Genomic DNA, 20603 nt, shown 5'->3' on the forward strand with positions numbered 1-20603 from the left:
GCAGGTGCGTAGGGAGAAAGGCTCCATCATGGACCGGTAGACCCGGCAGGCATTTCAGGCTGCCTTCACCCCGGTGGGTGAGCTGTGATGTGCCCTTCCCGGCTATACATAGCCAGCAAAGCTTCTTACAAGAGAAACCTCTTTCCTCACCCTCCACCAGTCCCACCCGCTACCAGAAGACTCGCTGTAAATCCCCTGGAAGTTACTGAACCTCGGTACAGGGAAGCAGCCGGCTGGCCGCAGGCCTGACCACGTCCCCGCCATTGCCCACCAGCCTTCCTTTTCTTTGCCTTCCTTTTCTTTGCCTTCCTTTTCTTTGCCGGGAGAGCACGTTCGGTGCTCAGCCATGGTCGACATGGGGGGCCTGGACAACCTGATCGCCAACACGGCCTACCTGCAGGCCCGGAAGACCTCAGACGCCGACAGCAAGGAGCTGCAGCGCCGGCGCCGGAGCCTGATGCTGCCCGGGCCGCAGAGCTGCGAGCAGCTCCGCCAGGCGCTGCCCGCCGACTTCCACAGCCTGTGCGAACAGCAGCCCATCGGCCGCCGCCTCTTCCGGGACTTCCTCGCCACGGTGCCCGCGTACCAGGAGGCCATGGGCTTCCTGGAGGAGGTGCAGAGCTGGGAGCTGGCCGAGGAGGGCCCCGCCAAGGGCAGCATGCTGCAGGGGCTGGTGGCCACTTGCGCGGCTCCCCCAGCCCCCGAGCAGCCACACCCCTTCCTCAGCCCTGCTCTGGTCACCAAGTGCAAAGCAGCCGCCACCGAGGAAGAGAGGGCCTCCCTGGTGGAGCTGGCCAAGGCCGAGGCCATGGCCTTTTTGCAGGACCAGCCCTTCCGAGAGTTCCTGGCCAGCCCCCTCTATGACAAGTTTCTGCAGTGGAAAGTCTTTGAGATGCAACCGGTGTCAGAAAAGTACTTCGAAGAGTTCCGTGTTCTGGGCAAAGGTGGTTTTGGGGAGGTAAGTGTCTCAGAATAGCCAGGCTGGAAGATAAAATATACAGCATAATAGAGTTCTGTTTTGCCTCTTTCTTTCTTTCTTTCTTTCTTTCTTTCTTTCTTTCTTTCTTTCTTTCTTTCTTTCTTTCTTTCTTTCTTTCTTTCTTTCTTTCTTTCTTTTCTTTCTTTTCTTTCTTTTCTTTCTTTTTCTTTCCTTTCTTTTCAAAGGAACTTACTTTGAAATTAAAGAACTAATTTCAGTGCCACATGTGGAGAAAGCTTTCCTAGCTTGCTCTCACCTCTTCTTTCTGGTCACCATGTGATATAAAACTCTAATGTCATAAGAAAAGCCAACAAAAGGTGGAACTGGCCGAGAGTCTTGATGGTGGGGTCTACACCGGGCAGGAACACACTGAGATGCCCCTTTGGAGAATGGTAGGAACATGCGATGGGAGATCTCCCTTTTCCCTTCATTGGGGCAGTGGAGCTAATTTGAGAAAATCTTCAGTTAAGAAAACACCTTGAGGTAAAGCCTAGAATCTGTTTTTGCACCACGGCTGTGCTCAATTCTTTCTTTTTTAAAGTAGAAAAAAAATTCTTTGCGTTAAAATTCACATAACATAAAATTAACTGTTAATCACTGTAAAGTGTACAACTTAATAGCATTTAGTGCAATACAGGGTTGTGCAACCATCACCTCTATCTAGTTAGAAGATATTTTCATTAACCCTGAACTCATTAACAGTTACTCCTCATTCCCCCCTGCTCCCATCCCCTAGCAACCACTGGGCTGCTTTCTGTCCCTGTGGATTTGCCTATTTTGATTTTTCACATAAATGGAGTGACCTACAATATGTGACCTTTTGTGTCTGGCTTCTTTCCCTGAGCATAATGTTTTGAAGTTTCATTCATGTTGTAGCACGTATCAGTATTTCATTCCTTTTTAGGGCTAAATAACATTCCATTGTATGTTATATGCAGGTCACATGTATATATATATATATATTGTATGTGTGCATACATTTCATTTATCTGTTATCTATTGATGGATAGTTGGGTTGTTTCTACCTTTTGGCTATTGTGAATAGTGCTGCTGTGAACATTTATGTGTAAGTATTTGTTTGAATACCTGTCTTCATTTCTCTTTTGTATATGCCTAGGAGTAGAATTGCTGGATCTTAAGGCAATTGTATGTTTAACTTTTTAAGGAATCACCAAACTCTTCCATGTTTTACCACCAGCAATGCATGAGGGTCTCAATTTCTCCACATCCTTGCCAGCACTAGTATTTTTCATTCTTTTTTTTGTATTATGGCCCACCTAGTGGGGGGACGAAGTGATATCTCATTGTGGTCCCAGCTCTTTCTCAAAGAAGCTTTCTTACTCACAGCATCTCTTTTCTCAGAAGCCTGCCGTCCCACCTTGGTTGACTTCTGCCCCTCCACCTCCCCTATCACCTCCTCCCCTTCCTCCCTCCAGTGCTGACTACTTCGCCCTTTCTGTCTCTCCTTAAGGTATGTGCTGTCCAGGTGAAAAACACTGGTAAGATGTATGCCTGTAAGAAATTGGACAAGAAGCGGCTGAAGAAGAAAAATGGAGAGAAAATGGCTCTCTTGGAAAAGGAAATCTTGGAGAAGGTCAGCAGCCCTTTCATTGTCTCTCTGGCCTATGCCTTTGAGAGCAAGTCCCATCTCTGCCTGGTCATGAGCCTGATGAACGGGGGAGACCTCAAGTTCCACATCTACAGCGTGGGCGAGCGGGGCCTGGACATGAGCAGGGTGGTCTTCTACTCGGCCCAGATGACCTGTGGCGTGCTGCACCTCCACTCCCTCGGCATCGTCTACCGGGACATGAAGCCTGAGAACGTGCTTCTGGATGACCTCGGCAACTGCAGACTGTCCGACCTGGGGCTGGCCGTGCAGATTCAGGACGGCAAGCCCATCACGCAGAGGGTGAGTGGTTCTCCCTTGGCCCCAAGGGTGGGGCACAGAGTTGGAGAAGATGGGGAGAGAGCTGTTCTATTCCCAGGGCGAACAGAGCCTTGGACTTAATGCTTCTAATTTCCTTGTGCCTAAAGCCCTTATGCTGTCATCTTGCTTTAAGTAGAGTGGTATAAGAGGATTAGCTTAACTGGTTCTTTGGGGGCTACTTTGTTCTTCTCTCATCGGAAGCATATGGGAACCTACTTTGTGAGTTAGAGATGGTCTGTGCCTTCACAGTGAATTCACAGCTGGGACCTAGGTAGGTCCTGCCAATAACCAACTCTCTGGTGCCATGTTCCTGAGTCCATAGAGCCTTGGTTTCCGCTTCTGGAAAATTATAGGGGCTGGACCCTAAAATTCCAAGATTCTAGGAGGTAAAAATTCATAGGATAAGAAAAAGAAGAATCCCCCAGCACTTAGCACATTATAGCAAATATCTCCTTCCCTGTTGAGCATGGAATGGGGGAATGTTTTACTCTGGACAGAGGTGAAATTTTAAATGAAAAAATACATACAAGAGAACAAAGGCAACTGATGTTTATTTTGATCAATTTGGTTCAAAGTGACTTGCAGAGAATTCTTTGATTAAAAGAGAATTATAATTAAGCAATCATGTTAAGTGAATAATACACAATCTCTCGAATTCTGACATGTCTTTACCACTCAGTTTCTGGGCACAAAGGTGGGAGAATTCCCAGGAAGGCAAGGGCTCAAGTCAGGGTCCTAAATTTTCTCTTAAAACTTTGTTTTTGCACAGTTTCCAGCTTATAAGGCAGAGAGGACAATCAGACAAGGAAGCGGGGGAAATCAGGGCAAGTCTGGGAAACTGAAGATGATTTTATGTGGCTATAAAGTAAGGGGTGTTTTGACAAGATCGTAGGGCTCAGATCATGCAAAGGCATTGGAATTCTCTCTTGTGAGGGACAAGGAGCTGTTGAAGGGTTTTAAGAAAGGGAATGACATGATTAGATTTGCATTTTTGAATCAATTTGGGTTGTAGATGGGAGGCTGAGGCGCTAGTTAGGAGGCTTAGGTAGTGGCCCAGGAAGAGATGATGGGGCCTGTATAAGACAGTAGGCTTGAAAAAGTGGGAGTAAATTCGAGCAGTTGGAAAGAGACCTGATGGGACTTCAGGGCCAGCTTGGTATGAGGGTGAGGGACGGGGAGGCTCTCTAGCTCCAGTGACTAGAAGGAGGAGCAGAATTTTGGGAAGGCTGGCAAGTTTAATTGTGACTGTATTGTATTGAGGTTCCTGTGTGACAGGCAGGTGGACATTTAGATCTAAAGTCTGGTGCTGTGGAGAAAGGCCTAGGCTAGACATCGTGATTGGGAGTCATTGTGGCTTGAGAAACAGTGGACACCACTGGGTCATTTGGGAAACAGTGGAGGAAGAGGACCAGGGACATCAACATGTAGGGGGTATGGAAGAAGAGGGCCCTTGAAGACGTTAAAGAAGTAGGGCGAGAGTAGCATAGTCATGGGAGCTGTATCAGTTCAGGGTTGATATCAGCAGCATATCATAGAAAACCAAAATAACACTAGATTGAACAAGAGAGGGAGTTATTTTTCTTATGTAACAAACAGTGTGGAAATGAGCACAGCTGGCATTCATTCTGTAGCTACAGGATGATGGGATTGACATCTCTGTGATTTTGACCTTTCCTGTGTGTTGCAAGATGGCTGCTCTAGCCCCAGCCATCATGTCCATGTTCTAGGCAGGAGAAAGGAGGAAGGATCAGGAGTAAATGGGTATGCACACAATGACTGAATATGTCTTCCTTTAAGGAGCTTCCCTAGAAAGCCCATCTGACAGCTCCCATTTAAATTTCATTGTCTAGAAATGTTATCTGGCCATCCTATCTGCAGGGGAAGCTGATAAATGACTTAATTTTTTTTTTTTTTTTTTTTTTTGAGGAGAAAGGAGTTCTCATCAGTAAGGAAGGAGAAAGGCAGGATGTGGAGCAGTAACTGGCAGCCTCTGCCAGAGGAGCCAAAGGAGAAGAGGATATAAGGGAGGAGAGTGGTCAGCTCTGTCAAATGCAGCCAAGTGGTCATGTAGTTTGTGGGATTTGACAATTAGGAAACCACAGTGTCCTCAGGAAGAGAGCACCTTTTTTTTTTTTTTTTCCTTTATTTAACTGAAGTTTAGTCAGTTTACAATGTTTCAATTTCTGGTATACAGCATAACGTTTCAGTCATACCTATGCATACATATATTCCTTTTCACATTCTTTTTTCATTATAGGTTACTACAAGGTATTGAATTAGTTCCCTGTGTATAGAGTAGAAACTTGTTTATCTATTTTATATATAGTAGTTGGTATCTGCAAATCTCAAATTCCCAATTTATCCCTTTCCTCCCCCTTTCCCCCTGGTAACCGTAAGTTTGTTTTCAATGTCTGTGAGTCTGTTTCTGTTTTGTGAATAAGTTCATTTGTGTCTTTTTTTTTTTTTTTTTTTAAGATTTTACATGTAAGTGATATCTTACGGTATTCTTCTTTCTCTTTCTGGCTTACTTCACATAGAATGACAATCTCCAGGTCCATCCATGTGGTTGTCAGTAACATTTTATTATTTTTTATGGCTGAGTGGTATTACATTGTGTAAATATACCACAACTTCTTTATCCAGTCTTCTGTTGGTGGACGTTTAGGTTGTTTCCATGTCTTGGCTATTGCAGATAGTGCTACTACAGATATTGGGGTGCATGTATCTTTCTGAATTAAGGTTCCCTCTGGATATATGCCCAGGAGTGGGATTGCTGGATCATATGGTAAGTTTATTTTTAGTTCTTTAAGGAATCTCCATACTGTTTTCTATAATGGCTGCATTCCCACCAGGAGTGTAGGAGGGTCCCCTTTTCTCCACACCCTCTCCAGCATTTATCATTTGTAGACTTTTGAATGATGGCCATTCTGACTGATGTAAGGTGATACCTCATTGTAGTTTTGATTTGCATTTCTCTGATAATTAGCGATATTGACCATTTTTTCATGTGCCTATTGGCCATTTGTATGTCTTCATTGGAGAATTGCTTGTTTAGGTCTTCTACCCATTTTTGGATTGGATTTTTTTTTTGTTATTAAGTTGTATGAGTTGTTTGTATATTCTGGAAATTAAGCCCATGTCAGTCACATCATTTGCAAATACTTTCTCCCATTCCATAGGTTGTCTTATTTTGTTTGTAGTTTCCTTTGCTGTGCAAAAGCTTATAAGTTTAATCAGGTCCCATTTGTTTATTTTTGCTTTTATTTCTATTGCCTGGGTAGACTGCCCTAGGAGAACATTGCTGAGATGTACGTCAGAGAATGTTTTGCCTATGTTTTCTTCTAGGAGGTGTATTGTGTCTTGTCTTATGTCTAAGTCTTTAAGCCATTTTGAGTTTGATTTACATGTGGCTGTCCAGCTTTCCCAACACCACTTGCTGAAGAGTCTGTTTTTTCTCCATTGTATATTCTTGCCTCCTTTGTTGAAGATTAATTGATCATAGGTCTGTAGGTTTATTTCTGGGCTCTCTATTCTGTTCCATTGATCCATATGTCAGTTTTAGTACCAATACCATGCTGTTTTATTACTATAGCTCTATAGTATTGTCTGAAGTCTCGAAGGGTTATTCCTCCAGCTTCATTCTCTTCCCTCAGTATTGCAGATGGCAATTTTGGGTCTTTTGTGATTCCATATAAATTTTAGGGTTATTGGTTCTAGTTCTGTGAAAAATGTCCTGGATAATTTGATAGGGATCTCATTAAATCTGTAGATTGCTTTGGGTAGTATGGCCATTTTAACAATATTAATTAGGAAGAGTAATTTTCAAGGTCAAAACTCAGACAGTGGAAGTTTGATTGGCTTGAAAAAGAAAGTGAGACTAAGGAAGGAGGGAGGTTCATTGCTAGAGGAGGACACAGGGAGGAGAATGGAGTTTTAAGGTGGGGAGAGTGGAGATTTGGATGCTGAGACAAGATTCAGGAGAGAAAGTGCTGGTTCTGTAGGAAGGAAAGAGGCTGAATGATGGTGGAGAAATGGAAGTTTCACTATCTCCTAAGTGGGGCGTGGGGGGAGGGCAGAGCAGAGATGGGGAGATAGGGAGGAGGCAGAGTGTTTGCCTCCTTGGGACTTTACTATAAAAACAGAAATGTCATGAATCTGTATCTGTCTCTGCATGAAAAAATCGAAGTGTATTACTTCAGGGTTTTGAATTTGTATTGTCAGTTATGCAGAGGGGAAATGTTCCTTCTAAGTGTCCCATAAGTGTGTATCATGCTAATTGGTGATGCATCTCTGCCTTGCTGGAGGTTAAGGAGACACATAGCTCTCTCTCTTGTAAATCCCTTCTCAGTCTTCCTCTAGCTCTGTTCACGGGCCAAGAGAATTTTCCTGTACAGTTCCTTCAGTGTCTCCTGTGTCCAGCTCTCCAGCACTTGTGAAACCCGCAGGAAACTTTCTGTGCCTCCTCAGTATCGTCCACTATAACAAATGCAGTTGGTGGAGAAGTTTCCTGCCTAGAGATCTCTGGCCCTTTTGCCTTTCCTGAGTCCCTCTTTGTTCCATAAGACCAAACTCATTTGCTCTCTCCAAGAAGTTTTATACCCTAGTCCTCAGGCCTGCCTCTGAAGTCCAGATGATCATCAGGAAGGGTGGGGGGAAAGAGTCAGAGAGAAAGTTTAGAAGCCATAAAAAGGAGGGAGGGTAAGCTCAAGTGGTATTGTAAATTTTATATGCACTGGGAAATATGCTTAGTGTGTACAAGGTCCTAAGATCAATCCCCAGTACTCTCTCTAAAAACATAAATAAATAAATAAACCTAATTACCCCCCCAAAAAAGCAATAGAAATAAATAAATTTTAAAAAAAGAAAGAAACCATAAAAAGAAAGACAGAGAAAAGGAAAGCCTCTCTCCTTCACTGTTTACCCCTCTATACAGTTAAGCAGAGCCCCTCAGTTTCCTATTTTCTGCAGCTCTGGCACATATAACTGGGCCCCCAAGTGGATTTTGAAGTTATTATACTCACAACATTTCATAGAAGAAATGAAAAGGAACACATTTACAGAGCTTCTGTAACCACTAACATTGTTTTGATGTCAAGAGATTGTGAAAAGAATTACCATGAACATTATGAAGAAAGTGCAAAGGGAAAATCACTCTGACTATGAAGGCTGATACCTGCATGGATTCTGTGCAGAGCTTCCAGGAAAGTCAAGGCATCATGGCTTTGGAGACGTGGCTAGATGCTTCTCATTCAGCTACTCATTCAACTTTGTGTCAGCTAGGATTGCTTTCTGCTACATAGAAAAGAATACCAGGCTGTCAACAATTTCAGAACCAAGGTCTCTGTGAAAATCTTCTGGCCTTTTCCTCCTTGTTGCAAGATGGCTCTTGCAACTCCAGACATCAAGTCCACATTCCAGGATGGAAGAAAGAGGTAGAAAGGAACAATATTAACAGACTCTGCTTATATCTCATTGGCCAGGACCATGCCACCTCTAGCTGCAAGGGAGCCTGAAAAATAGTTTTCCAGCCTCTATTGTAGGGAATGATAAGGGAGGAGTAAGATTAGGTGTTGGGTGAGCTGATGGCATCTGTCACATTTGCCCCCAGGAAAAAAATATTGACAAGGATGAGGAAATCTGATTCAACTTCTTAACTCACATAGGCATTAAAGCTAGACAATAATTGTTACAGTGATGTGGTAGGCAGATTTCTAAGATGACTTCCAATGACCCTTGTAGAGTTTCCTCCCCTTGAGTGTGAATATGATGAGATGTCACTCCCAAGGTTATATTTTAAAGATACAATTAAGATGACCAAGCAATTGATTTTCAGTTGATCAAAAGAGAAAGTATCCAGGTGGGCCTTACCCAGTCACATGAGTCCTTTAAATATGGGTATAGGGGTCAGAGGCAGCAGAACTCAGAAATTTAAAGCATGAGAGGGCTTCAACACACCACTGGTGGCTCTGAAGATGGAGTGACCCATGTGGCAAGGAACGTAGGTGGTCTTCAGAGCTGAGAGCTGCCTCTGGCTGACAGCCAGAAAGCGACTTCTGTCCTACAACCACAATGAACTGAATTCTGCCATAACCATGTGAACCTGGAAGAGGATCCTGAGCTCCGGAAGAGAGTGCAGCCCAGCAAATGTGTTGACTTTGGCTTTGTGAGATCCTGACCAGAGAACCCCTCCATGCTGTGCTCAAACCTACAGGACTGTGAGCTAGTAAATGGGTGCTGTTGTAAGCTACTGAGTTTGTGGTAATCTGTTACACAGCAATAGAAAACTCATACAAGTCGTTAGTACAGAAGGTAGGTAGTGGAAAGATTTTTTGTATTATAGCATCAAAATTAATGGAGATGATAGCAAAGTACTGGACACTGTTAGGGACGATGCTTTCCTTTCCAACGAAGATCAGAACACCTACAACCTATTACAGACACACTTCAGAGATACTGTGGGTTTGGTTCCAGACCACCACAGTAAAGCCAATACTGCAGTAAAGTGAGTCATACAAATTGTTTGGTTTCCCAGTGCATATAAAACTTATGCTTACTCTGTACTATAGTCTACTCAGTATGCAATAGAATTATGTCTGAAAAACTATGTACACACCTCAACTTAAAAATAATGCTGTTGGGGAAAATGATGCAACAGACTTGTTCAATGCAGGGTTGCCACAAACCTTCAGTTTGTGGAAAACGCAGTATCTGGGAAGTGCAATAAAGCAAAGCACAATGAAACGAGACACACCTCTATAACAGAACTCAAAGCTGTTAATTGAATTTAAAGCTGCGGATGTGATTCTCACAGTGGGTAACCCCTCCCTAGGTATATGAGCTGGGCCTCCCTGGAGGGACACAGGCCCTGACAGCCTATTGCAGGGACACCAGGCGAAGTACTTTGGACATTGCTCTATAGGCAGTAGGGAGCCACTGAAGGTTTTTCAACAGGAAAATAGCATGACCAGAGTAATTCCTTAAGGAGGTGACGCTGACACTATATATGATGAATTGAAGGAGAAAGGGATGGGGATTGAGGAGAAACGGGGTGGGGCTGTAAGGTGCTGCTGTAAGAATCCACATATGCAGTAATGAGGGTTGAATTAGGGCTCTGGGCTCTGGACAGTCTTATACCCAGAGCTCAGCCCCCTGGCCTCATCTAGGCTCCATCAAGACCCACATCGGTACCTACTTCTCTTAAAACACGGCTGTCCTTGGGGAAGGGGCGGGTTGTGGGGGGGCTGGAGCCACTTCTAAAAACTGGTGCTTTCTACCCCGTGGGGCCCCCTGGCTGCTGGTAGCTGGGCAATGACTTAGGGAGGAGAGGCGGGGGTAACTCTGCCCAGGTCTGAGAAGGACTGAGGCAGACACATGAAGAGAGGCAGGGATGCTTAAAAGCACTGGCCCGGGAGGCAGAAAACCTGGGGTCCTTTCCCAGACTCATCACTGACTCACTGTGTCTGCCATCTCAGGCAGGCCCCGGGATGGCTCTAATCTCTGAGATTTTATGAGTCTCTAAGATAGTCTTTGAATTATTTGTAGGAAAAGACTTGTAAACTCAAAAGATTAACATATGGAACAAGTTTTACTATGATTTACTGGGCTATCAGTCAGGGTTCTTATGGGACAAAATGGAGTTACTTAAGGAAATGAAATTGACGGTTTACGTAACTACATAGCCCACAGTGTCCCTGGAAGCTGTCCCTCTGTGTCCCAGCCCTGCTGTCCTCAGTGTTGACCTCACTCTCACTCTCAGGGGCTCCTGCGTGGAGGCCACTGGCAGCTCCATGCATGTCCTACCCATTGAGTAATCCCGTGGAAAGAGAACAGTTCTTGACAGAGAGTTCCCTCAGATTCCCAGGGGAGACTCTCAGTAACAGCTCAAGTCACGTGCCCAACCATTGCCAATTCCACTGGCCAGGATGAGATCACTGCTGTCCTCAGGAGCCAGGGAGATGATCTGCCCTACATATATATCACAGATTGAGGGCAGAGGAGAGTGTTTTCCAAAGGAAAATCGGGATGGGAGAGAATGAGAAATGGATGTTAAATAGGGAAAAACACTGGACACACTTAATGACTGCTGTTGTCTCAATGGTTTGAAAATTTTGGAAGTTTCCGACCTTTATTTTTCTTTCTTTCTGACCTTTTAATCAAGGGATGATGATATCCTTTACAAAAAGATTCTACAAGGTAGGGACTATGATTCGCTCCATTTTACAGATGGAGAAATTGAAATTCCAAGAGGTTAAGTTACCTACCCAAAGTCACAGCGCTCGTATGTGAGATGAATCCAGGTATGTCAGGTTCAAGAGCATGTGTGGTTTTGACTCCACCTTGTTAAGTTCACACACGGGGCAGAATGTGGCGTCTGGTTTTTAATGCCATGAAAGGCCCTCTACTGAGTAAAACTCAGAGCAAGGGCATGTGATAACATAGCATATCTTCCTCAGTCTGGTCTTACGTGGACACCAGCCTTCAGCCTAGCTGAACGTCTGTCGGAGTTAAGGCTTCAGAAAGGAGTGCCCCCAGCTTCTCAGGGAGTGATGTGACTAACGTCCCAGAGCCAGCCTCCCACACACAGGCACAGTATGCCTAAACGTGCTCCCAGCCACTGTCGACATCCACCTTTAATAAATGTGATAAGCATTTCTTCCTGTTCTCAGCTGACATCCACATGCACACAATAAATGAACTCATAGCATTTTTAGAGATGCCAGGAAATATAGATATATATTCCAATATAATAGGAAAATCGAGCAGTGGGACTCGTGCTGGGACTTTTCAAATACCACAGTCTATTTGGAGCTCAGTGACCTTGAGATTTTATGGAATATGAGTCAGTCCTTAAAACTTGCTATATTGTCAGGAATTGGGATGAAGTTACAGCAGTGACCCAAAACCTTGTCATGTATCTGCTTACCTTGTCCTGCCTCTGACCAACTCCTCACATTCAGAGGGATAATGGGTGACAAAGTCCGGGCATTATTTTTATTTGGAAGCTTCTGTTGTATCAAACACCATGCTAGGGACACTGAATAAGTGATTTTTAAAAGATCTCTGAGGCAGAGGAGGGTGCAGCTCAGTGGTAGAGCGCATGCTCAGCGTGTACAAGGTCCTGGGTTCAATCCCCCTTACCGCTATTAAAACAAACAAACAAACAGACTTAACTACCTACCCCCCAAAAAGCAACAACAAAAAGATCTCTGAATGTGTTTCATCAGAAGTTAACACCTACATACATCACAACCATCATGACCCTGCTCCCAAAATTTTTCTCTTCGAGAATTTACTTCTGACAAACTACACAGGACAGGCATTCTGGTTACTTCATGGTCACATGATGGTCTCCCTCAAAATCATAACCATCATCATTAACTAAATTTAGTTCCTAGTAACTTTTGACCACTGCAAAAGTTTCAAATCCATTCTTAAAGTGTTTACCATTATTAAGGGTGTTCAAAAATGTTCATTACAGTGTTAGGATTATTTTTATCATTCCTCATTAAAAAGGCATTCATTAATTCATTCACTCACTCATTCAACATATATTAGAGAAAGACAAATATCATATGATATCACTTATATGTGGAATCTAAAAAATGGCACAAATGAACTTATTTACAAAACAGAAACAGACTCACAGACATAGAAAACAAACTTACAGTTACCAGGGAGGAAGTAGGGGAGGGATAAATTAGGAGTCTGGGATTAAAGATACACAGTACTATATATAAAATAGATAAACAACAAGATCCTACTGTATAGCACAGGGGACTATATTCAGTACCTTGTAACAACCTATAATGGAAAAGAATACAAGAAAGTATATATATGTGTGTGTGTATCTATATATATAAATATAACTGAACCACTACACTGTATACCAGAAACTAACACATTGTAAATCAACTATATTTCTATAAAAAAATTTTTATATTTATATATATATATAAATTGAGCATTTCCCACATGCCAGGACTGTGCTAAAGAAGAGTCACAGAATGATAAGCAAAAACAGATATGATGATTTCCTGCTCTCCTAAAGATTACAGTCTCGTGGGGGAGACAGAACTTAATAATCACCCAAATGAACATAAAATGTCAATCATGATAAATGCTGTGGAGATGTGGTACAGGGGGCTCTCCAGGGAGGATTGATCTTAACACGTGAGGATCAGAGAGTCAAGCCCAGGGGAAATACAACTTACGAATATCAGAAAGACAGAGAGGAATTCACTCAGTAAAGCAGCTGGGGTGGTGTCTTGATTGGGTTCCCTGGAAACTGACTGAGACAGAGCTACATGTGGAAGATTTATTAGGTCTCATTCTCTTAAGATACATGCTTGAGGAAGGCAGGATTGGGCAGAGGGAGAAGCCAACCCACAGTGAGCGGGACCTAAGATACCAGTCAATCCTTCAGCAAGCTCTAGAGTTGGGATGGCCCTTCCAAGTTGTCCCAAATTGAGGAGGGGTCCAGGCTTTTGTGTCTCGCCAAGGTCAGTCAGTGACCTTGGTCAGCTGCCAGAAGGGGGCGTAAGCTTGAGTGAAGCTGTTCCCTGATGCAGAGGGCAATTCTGGAGGGTGAGTGGCGGTGGGCAGGGGGAGGCTCTGAGCCATCAGCAGTCCATGGTCCCAGCCAGGGCTGGCTACGTAATTTTCAGGGCTCATAGCAAAATGAAAATGCAGGGCCTCTTCTTCAAATATCAAGGAAAAGCCTTCTCCTTTCTTCCATGCTCAGTCTTTCAACAAGTCAAGGCATTTTTGTTATTTGCTGCTTAATGTTGCACTCCCTCAGGCTCTGAGATGTGCAAGGACTAAGTGGAGACACTCACAGACACCCAGGGCCCTGCTCTACAACTAGACCTGAAGAGGCACGTGTCTGCCCCTAGCCCTGCCTGCCCCAAGTCCAGGGTAGCCAACAGTCGCTGAGCAGATTCAGGGGAGCAGACAGCCAAGACCCCGTCACTGGGAGGCAGGAAAGTTCAGGAGACAGCACTGCATGTGTGAGTTGAGACTCCAAGATCCAGATTCTTGCTCCGTGGTCTCATTGGACTTAACTTACAAGATACAAATTCAAAAACTTGTCGAGATAGCCTCCCACAGCATTCACCCCCAGCACCGGGCTGCTCCTGAGCACAGGGCCCAGTTCGACTGCACTGGAGGCTGGCCCTGGTCTCAGCAGCTGCTGGGTGGAGGCTGAGATCCCAAAGAGGGAACTGGGCAGAGGACCGCAGTATCCCCTCCAGGTGGGGCAGAGCCAGGTAGTGGGAACAGCCAGTGCCAAGTGCCGGCTGCTCAGGGGAGATGAAAGGAAACCAGGGCATGGAAAGCACAAAGCAAGAGGAGGCGTGGTTCTAACGAAACTGGAGGGTGGCAGGGGCCAGGCCAAGCCTGGCGTGACAGGCCATGTTAGGGACTTTGGTTTTTTGTTTAAGAACACTGGGAAGCCTTTGAAAGCATTTAACCAAGGGGGCAACAAGCTTAGACTTCGGTTTTGAAACAAATCGCTCCATCTGAAGTGAGGACAGACGGGAGGGGATTCCTGTGGATTGTGGTCACTTGTAATCCAGGTGAGAGAGGACGGCAGCTCTGCCCACAGAGCAGGTGGTAGAGCCAGAGCACAGTGTTTGAACTGGGAAGGGATTTCAGAGTGACTAGGCCTCAGTGATGGTTTGGACTTGGGGTAACGGAGAGAGGGTGTCAAGGATGATTTACTAGGTGAGGTCATGTCACAGGTACAGACTTGAGCCCTGAGTACAACTGGATACCAGGCAACCAAATGCCTGCCTTCATAAGCCCAGGACAGGGAAGTGACCGACAAGTAAAAGGGCAGTGACAATACGGTGGTCAGCTGTCCAAGTTGGGTGCATAGGAAGGGCGCCCAGCCCGACACGGGGCCAGGAAGGGCTTCCAAGAGGAAATGACAACCAAGTCGAGACTTACAAGGCAAACGGAGGTGAAACAGGTGAAGAGAAAGGAGAGTAGGTTTGGCAAAGTTGTCAGCACAGAGCAGTGGTCCTTACCTAAGAGCAGTTTGGCCCCCAGGGTGCTTTGACAATGTCTGGAGACATTTTTGGTTGTCACGACTAAGGCTAGTTTACTACTACTGGCATCTAGTGGTTAGAGGCCAGGGATGCTGTGAACATCATATGCACCGCACAGCCCCGCACCGTAAAGAAGGATCTACCATGTCCGTAGTGCTGCGTAGGGCCAAAAGCCCTGGCTGAGGTAAAGGCCTGGAGCCAGCAGCCTGGGGCTTAGTCCCAGGACAGAGTGGCTCTGCAGCTGCCTAGAGTGTGCAGTCACAGGGAGTGAGGGGTGACAGTGGGTGCAACTGGAAAGTGTATCATATGTCAGGCCCCCGGGGGCTGGAGGAGTCAGACAAGGGCATTGCACTCAATGCCAAGGGTGTTGGGGAGCCATTGAAGGCTTCCAGGCAGGGAAGCGACAAAATCAGCCTTGGAAGGATGATCAGGAAGAGGGAGCTGGGATGAAGGTAAAGAGGCGTGGGGTGCAATGTTCATAGCAGCACTATTTACAGTAGCCAAGGCATGGAAGTGCCCAGCAGACGACTGGCTTAAGAAGATGTGGTAAATATACAATGCAATATTACCCCTCTATAAACAAGAATGAAACGCTGCCATTTGCCATGACATGGATGGGCCTAGAGAATATTATACTTAGTGAAACAAGTCAGACAGAGAAAGGCAAATACTGTATGATACCACTTATAGAGGGAATGTAAAAAAATAATAACAAATGAATGTATGCACAAAACAGAAACAGACTCACCAATATAGAAAACAAACCTGTAGTTACCAAAGGGGAGAGGGAAGAGGGTCTGGCACTCTGCATGGCTTGGTGAACAGAGCACGGGTTGGCCCTTGGTCCAGCCAGGAACTGGGCAGGCTGGCACATTGTTGAGTTGTGGCAGTGAGGAGAGAGAGCCAGGAGGCTTGCAGGGTATGGCAGAAGGGGGCTATCATGCAGGATGGTGCAGCCCGGGGAACAAACGGTTGCCGTATCATTTGATTTGATGTAGACATGTATTGGAAGTTCAGAGCATCCATTCAGATCAAATGCAGCTGATGAGATATGGTCCACAGGATCAACGAAATGGAAGGGTGGTGAGCGTGCCAATTTGGGTCTGCCACTTACTATGGCTGCTGTGTACAGGTGTGCAGGCTGATGTGCCAGCACCTGGGGCACCTGGCCACAGGGACAGTGAGGACAGAGGACCAACCTGTGCTCCACCCACCAAGCCATGCAGAGTGCCTTCTTCTCATTGGCCCAGATATGCCACTTTGGCTGGCCATTGCCCTGCACTTAACCCCAGGGAGGTCGTGCCTCTTCTCTGAGTCTGGTTAATACTGCTCACCTCTTGGGCTTGATGAAAAGATTAAGAAATGCCTAGATCAATACCTAGCAGAGGGTAAGCCGCTTGGTAGGTGCTCAAGGACTGATTGCTTTGATTATTCTGCAAGAAGCAGAGCACCAGACTCTGTCACGATCTCCACTGTTGCCCTGTTTCTGCCTCACCTGAAAGGCACCATCGCTGCTCAGGGGACCTTTGCTGCTGTGCTTTGTTCTCTGAGGGACACAAGGAGCCAGCAGGACCCCAAGGCTGCAGCCGAGTGGGCAGTGGGTGAGGGCCTCAGGCTGAGCTGGGCAGGCACACACCATTGTCCTGCTTCCTTACAGGCGCATGGAACTTCGTGTGTGATTTTATTCTGAGCATCATACAGGCACCACGGAAAATCGGCCTCAGTCTGCCTCTGGGCAGATTCGCAGAACACGAAACCACCAAAGAACACACTCTAGTAGAGGAATCATATCTGTTGATCTCTGATGATGTGACAGGCCCATCTTTCAACCTTAGAGCCTCCTGGAGTTTTCTTTTTGTGTAGCTGCCCTGCCTGAGACAACCGGAACCTGGCTTGGTGACCATCGTCACTAACACCTATTGAGGGCCTGCTATGTGTCAGGCTTTGGAAGGGCACGCCGTGTGTCTTATTGCTTTAATCTTCATCACAGTCCTGTGAGGCTCAGAGAGGTTGAGTAACTGGCCTGGGGTGACCAGCTAATAATTGGTAGAGCTGGGATCTGTACCAGAGCAGACTGATGCCAGACTGTATAGCTGCAAAAAGAATTATATATCTTTCTTTTGGATCCCCTGGAGGGGAGTGGGTGGGTGCTCTCTGGGTGTCAGAACCTAGAGATGTCAGTTCTCCCAGGGGTGTCAGGGAGAGCAGGAAGGCCCCATGGGGGAGGCTCCTGCTCCCTCCCAGGAAGTGGACCCAGGTGTGGGCGCGGAGCAAAAGTAGGCCCTGGCGGGGCGGGTGCTCTGGAGGCTGCAGCCCAGGGCTGAGCACACAGGGCGGAGCCTCAGAGCAAAGTCCCCTGGGGTCTCGGCTGCATTCCTCCGAGGTCTGCAAAGGCCACCGCTTAAAGGCGCAGAGGAGCAGCTGGGAACGAGAACAAAGCGGCCGGGCCCCCCTCGGAGGAAGGAAGGAGGGAGCCCCAGGAAACAGCTGATAGCGCTAAGCTCAGCTTGTTTTTTTCCTCTGCTCAACAGTTCTCCTGCCACGGCAAACAAAAGATGTACATTCTGATTCCCTCTTCTGTTTGGATTGTGCTCTCGAGTGGATCTGGTTTGTGATGAGCTGTGGGGAAGAGGCATCCGCAGGCGGTTTCTTGCTCCGCTGGCCAGTTTGCTGGGCCGCCGGGAAACGCAGAGAGCTTCCTTTACTGCGTCTTTCTCCCCACCCGGCCCAATAAATCCAGCCTTACCAAGGGCACCATGATACAGGCATTTCTTTTAATGATGGAATATAAAGTTGTCAACTTTTCAAGTTCACGGGGAGCTGGAGGTGACCTTGACCTTGAAGGACCAGCACAGACACTTGCATGCTTGCACCGGGAGGCAACCTTTTTTTTTATGGACCTGTGAAACTATTAAGATGAGAACTGTGCCCTCTCAGCCCCACTGGAAGGCCACTCCCTGTTCTGATCACTGCGAGGTCACAGTGCACTCCTGCCCAGAGCCACCTTGGGACTCCTCAGAGCGTAGACTCCGCCCAGCCTGGGCCCTGCCATTTAGCTCCCATGGGTCCCCCAGGGATGCGAGGGACAACAACTGCAGGGTCAGTGGAAGCCAGCATCCAACAGCAAGAGAGAGTCAGGGGGTGTCGGCACAGGTCCCCACAAGCTGGCTCTGATTTTGATCTCGGCTTAGGCTGTCAACCTTCCTCAAAGTCTGGACACCTGTAGGCGACAGGTGGCCCTGAAGGGACTAAGCAATCCATGTGTGATGACAGTGGGAGATGGACTTGCTGCCCACCCGGGGGGGGGGGGGCGGGGGGGGAGGAGTTCAGACATCATCTGGCTTCCTAAACCCTGTGAGGTCTGATGCTTGATGCCCTGAGTGCTGGATATCCTTTGTTTTGCCTAACCCTAACCAGGTGTTGGCTCCGTAGATCCATCAAAGGGCACTGTAGAAACCAAAGCTGCGGGGAGGGGGGCGGAGCAAAACAAAATGAAGCCAAAAAAACAAAAAGATAAACTTTACACAAAAACCTCCACTGAGTTCTGTTGCTGCTGACACTGAGTGATCCCCACAGCCCTGGCCACGGCTGTTCTGGTCCCCCGACTGAAGGAGATTGTTTTGATGCCACAGAGACCGATGTGCGGGGACCCTTTGTAACTGCAGGAGTTAAACTGAGCCGCGAGAGGTCAGCGTGGTTGGACCCTGCCCCATGCTGCTTGGCCTGGTCTCTCCTCCCACCCTGCTCGGAGGAGGCAGTTCACATGCAGAAGACAAATGGCATAAAGGGCAGGCAATTAATTTTTTCAGCTGGAGGCTGCGATGGAATTTGGGTGCTTAGACTCTGGCGTGCGCCTCTAATTCCATTCTTCTCATCTGTGAAATACCTCCACTCTTCAAGGAGGTGGTGCCCTTCAAAATTCCATCACTGACATTCTCTGTTTTTAGGACCAAGAGGTAAATTTAGTCCTGAAAATTATTTGGAATGAACTAAGGCTACCCTGGTTGCTGTCAGTGTTCTTCCCATTGCACGGAGAGGGCTATGGGACTGTAAAGACGGCTGGCCAATTCTTAGCTTATTTCCCCAGTGGGGAGAGCAAGGTGGTCCCAGGGCAGGGCTCAAGGTCTGGTCCCCACCAAGCAGCAACCTCGTGTCGTGTAGAGAAGTGCGGCCAGACTCGTGAGCAGGGATATGGGCAGAGAACGGAGAACTTGTTAGGAAAAGAGGAAGAGAAGTAGCTTAAGCAAGAATGGACCACGATGAGGACTTAGTATTATTTGGCAGAAGGGAGAGAGGGAAGGAGGGCACTCCAAGGGGAGAACAGAAATCCTGAAGGGAATTTGGAGGGGTAAAAAAAAATCTACCTCACCTGTTTCCTCAGAGGCAGTGTCGTGTATTGGTTCACAGTGGAGGCTTGTGTGTGTGAATCTCGGGTGGGTATCCTTGGGCAAGATTTAACCTCTCTGTGGTTTAGTTTTCTAGTCTAAAAAATGGGGTATAAAACATCCTCTATCTCATAGGGTTATCATGAAGATTAAATGGGAAATTCATTTAAGCACTTGAGAAAATATTTAGCATGTAATAAGCACTCAATAAGCATTGTCCACTATTATTGCCAATTTTTCTCCCAGCGTGTGTCTCACAATCCTTTGTTCAGGACTGACATATGCTCTCCACTTTTACCCCACACCTTCTACTGAGCGACTGATGTTTATCCAGTGCTCTGATTAGCGATGTTAATCCTTAAAGTCACTCGCCTCTGAAATCTGCTCTTTGGAAGCTTGCCACACAAGGAGCAAGCTCACAGTAATTGTTGCTGAGTAGAATTTACCTATCACCACCGTCAGACATGCAGTGGGATGTTGTTTATAGTCTTTCCTTATAATTTTTAGTTTTTGTTTTAGTGGAGATATTGGGGATTGAGCCCAGGACCGTGTACATGCTAAGCATGCGCTCTACCACTGAGCTGTACCCTCCCCCACTATGGTCTTTCTTCATGCCTCTCTCACCCCAGCTCAGGAGACTGAACCAGAGAGAAGCCTACCCTAGGAACAGACAGCCCAACTCAGAGCTGTGGAGAGTGACCGACTACGTACAGGGAGACCCTCAGCCCCTTCCCCGCCTCAGTTCCCAGGGTGAGGGCAAGCAGGCTGACACCCTCAGGTGGGGTGTTGGATGATCTCCCTCTGGGGAAACTGAGCAGCCTGAAAAAAAACGCCTGCAGATACTCACAGGTGGGATCGCAGTGAAGTGGCTTGGCATAATCACCCTGCAGTGATGCCCATCAGTTGACAAGATTCTTGTCAGATTTTGGTGTTGCCCTCTTAAATATAAACAGAGTCAAAGATCATTTGTCATTTGAAAAAATCCTCCAAAATGAAAGATGGTGCCCAAACAAACAGAAGAAAGAAACTTGTAGAAAACAGGAACAATGTGGGGATAGAAAATAATATTTTTTAAAACCTACAATTAGTATCTTTTGAGATTTAAGGGAAGATATTGCGTCCATGAAAGAAGAACAGATGCTGGGAAACAAAGAATATTCTGAAAAGAACAAGGACATTTGGAAAGAAAAAAATATACAAATATGTTTACAGAACAACATGGATAAATCTCAAAAACATAATGTTTTTAAAAAAAAGAAGTCAGA

At 46.2% G+C, this 20603-nt stretch overlaps 1 protein-coding gene across 1 annotated transcript in view; it reads left to right on the plus strand.

Annotated features, from left to right (window-relative positions):
- Nucleotides 1-346: 346 nt before the first annotated feature.
- Nucleotides 347-20603, plus strand: part of GRK7 (G protein-coupled receptor kinase 7) — a 33935-nt gene continuing 13678 nt past the window's right edge. The window contains exons 1-2 of the mRNA XM_031446103.2: nt 347-958; nt 2451-2888. Coding sequence (XP_031301963.1) covers nt 347-958; nt 2451-2888 — 1050 coding nt within the window. The remainder of the gene's footprint in view (nt 959-2450; nt 2889-20603) is intronic.

The sequence above is a fragment of the Camelus dromedarius genome, chromosome 2, assembly GCF_036321535.1.
Source record: "Camelus dromedarius isolate mCamDro1 chromosome 2, mCamDro1.pat, whole genome shotgun sequence".
In the NCBI taxonomy this organism is placed as follows: Eukaryota; Metazoa; Chordata; class Mammalia; order Artiodactyla; family Camelidae; genus Camelus; species Camelus dromedarius.